At 37.2% G+C, this 2219-nt stretch overlaps 1 protein-coding gene across 1 annotated transcript; it reads right to left on the reverse strand.

Moving 5' to 3' along the window:
• Positions 1 to 666: 666 nt before the first annotated feature.
• LOC131825980 (small nuclear ribonucleoprotein G-like) lies at positions 667 to 1039 on the reverse strand. The gene has a single exon (XM_059165278.1). It carries the CDS (start codon positions 1008 to 1010, stop codon positions 780 to 782), a length of 231 nt encoding a protein of 76 aa, XP_059021261.1. The 5' UTR covers positions 1011 to 1039; the 3' UTR covers positions 667 to 779.
• Between the last annotated feature and the right edge of the window lie 1180 nt (positions 1040 to 2219).

Consider the following 2219-nt stretch of genomic DNA (forward strand, 5'->3'; position numbering starts at 1 on the left):
AGCCTCGGAATATCTCCAAGACTGTACTCACAAAGGCAGTGGGAAAAGGAAGCAATTTTTATGGCTTTTGTCAGATTTGTAATTTGTAAAGTTCAAGTGTCAGTACATATTTGTATAGTTGCTGCAACTATAGACAGAGGATATTACAAATTCTATTTTAAGAGCTCAACTTTGGGGTATTTTCAAATAGAGATTAAAAAAAAAACCTCTGAAATTCAGGTAAAACTGGCAATGGAGAACGAATTGACTAATATTTTAGTGGAAAAAAAACAAACAAACAGACTACCTTTCAAATTTGTTAATCAGTGCATGGTTGACCACTGTGACTTGGGAGGTGATCCTGAAGGAATCAAAGTGTAACATAGAACCCAGATAAAAGCAGAAGAAAATCACCTGGTGTTGACCCAATAGGCATTTAGGAATAAGATTCTGATAGTCCAGGAAAGTGACTCCTTTTAAAGAATGGGGTTCAATCAAAGCCAGTTCTCATGGGGGCCTGCATCTTTAGTGAAATTTTTAAAATAAATACATGCCCTTCTTATCTCTGTTTCATATTTTATGCCAGAGAATCCTTGGCTACTCAATGCAGAAACCGTATTGGTAAACATTTCTGTCAGTTATTTTATTTTATTTTTTTTGGCTATTATAAAAGTTTATTTAACAAAAAAAGCTCAATATGAAAATGCACACGATCTGATTTTTATATTGTAGTAAAACAAGTACTATGGAGAAGAGGACATGTGGAAGCAGTTGATTCTTCTGATGAACACATCCATTGTTTATACTCGTTCTAAGGCTTCTAACATGATGATACTATTTCCTCGTATTACCACCATTCCAATATTGTTCTGTTGCCCACTAGTTGCCATCTCCACACATTCATCTATCACAAGATTCATAAACGGATTGAACCCCTGCAATATTCCTTGAACATGTCTGCCACCATTTAATTTCAATGATAATTTCTTGTCCATAAATTTTTTCAGCTCGGGAGGGTGAGCTTTGCTCATGGTGTCTACTCGGTGAGCTCAAAGATGCCTCCAGGTGTCCCTCGCCTCTGTCAGTTATTTTATTGTGTCCTAGAAAGTATGTATAAAAATTCTTTTTTATAGATGAGGAAACAGAAATGAAGTATCTTTGAGTGTGTATTTTTTATTTTAGCATCAAGAAATTTTAAATTAGGATACAGTGAAATTGACTTTTATCTTTTGGTGTACAGTTCTATGAGTTTTCATACGGATCTAGATTCAGGTCACCCCTACAACAGTAAAGATACAGAACAGTTCTCTTACCCCCTAACATTCCTTTGTCCTGTGTTTTTGCAGCCACAACCTGCCCTCACTCTCCTAATCGCTGATAACCATGAATCTCTTCTCAGGGGTGATAGTATAATCTTTCTGATAAATAGAACCTTACACCAGGTAACCTTTTGGGACTGGCTTCTTTTACTTGGTGTATACTGCCTCTGACATTCATCTAAGTTCTTGCATGTACTGATGGCTCACTGCTTTGTCTTTTTGTGTTTGTTCAGCCATAGTTTGATGAACCACTGAAGAATATTTGGGTTCTTTCTGGTTTGGGGTAAATATAGGTGCAGCAGCTTTAAACACCCATGTAAGGACTTTTGAGTGAATATAACATTTCATTTCTATGGGGCAAATACCTAGGAATGGGATTGCCAGGTGATATGGTAAATGTATGTTTCATTTCATTTTATTTTTATTTTTTAAAGATTTTATTTATTTATTTGACAAACAGAGATCACAAGTAGGCAGAGAGAGAAAGGGGGAAGAAGGCTGGCTGCTGAACAGAGAACCCAATGCGGGACTCGATCCAGGACCTTGGGATCATCACCCCAGCTGAAGGCAGAGGCTTAACCCACTGAGCCACCCAGGCGACCCTGTATGTTTCATTTTAGAAAACAAAACAAAACAACCTGTCAAACTATTTTCCACAGTGTCTACATTTTGGGTTCCACCAGAGAAATGTGTAAGTCCCAGGTGCTCTGCCTCCGAGCCAGGACTTGGCATTATCAGTGTTTTTTTCTTTTAGCCATTTTAATCAGTGTGTTTTAAGCCTGGTTTCAATTTGTATTTCTCTAATGGCAAGTAATTTTGAACATCCTTTCATGTGTTGACTTGACATCCTCTTCTCCTCTTTGATGAGATGCGCAAGTCTTTTGCCTACTTTTGAATTGAGTTGTTTCATTTACTACTGTT

This window comes from Mustela lutreola, chromosome 2, assembly GCF_030435805.1.
Source record: "Mustela lutreola isolate mMusLut2 chromosome 2, mMusLut2.pri, whole genome shotgun sequence".
NCBI lineage: Eukaryota > Metazoa > Chordata > Mammalia > Carnivora > Mustelidae > Mustela > Mustela lutreola.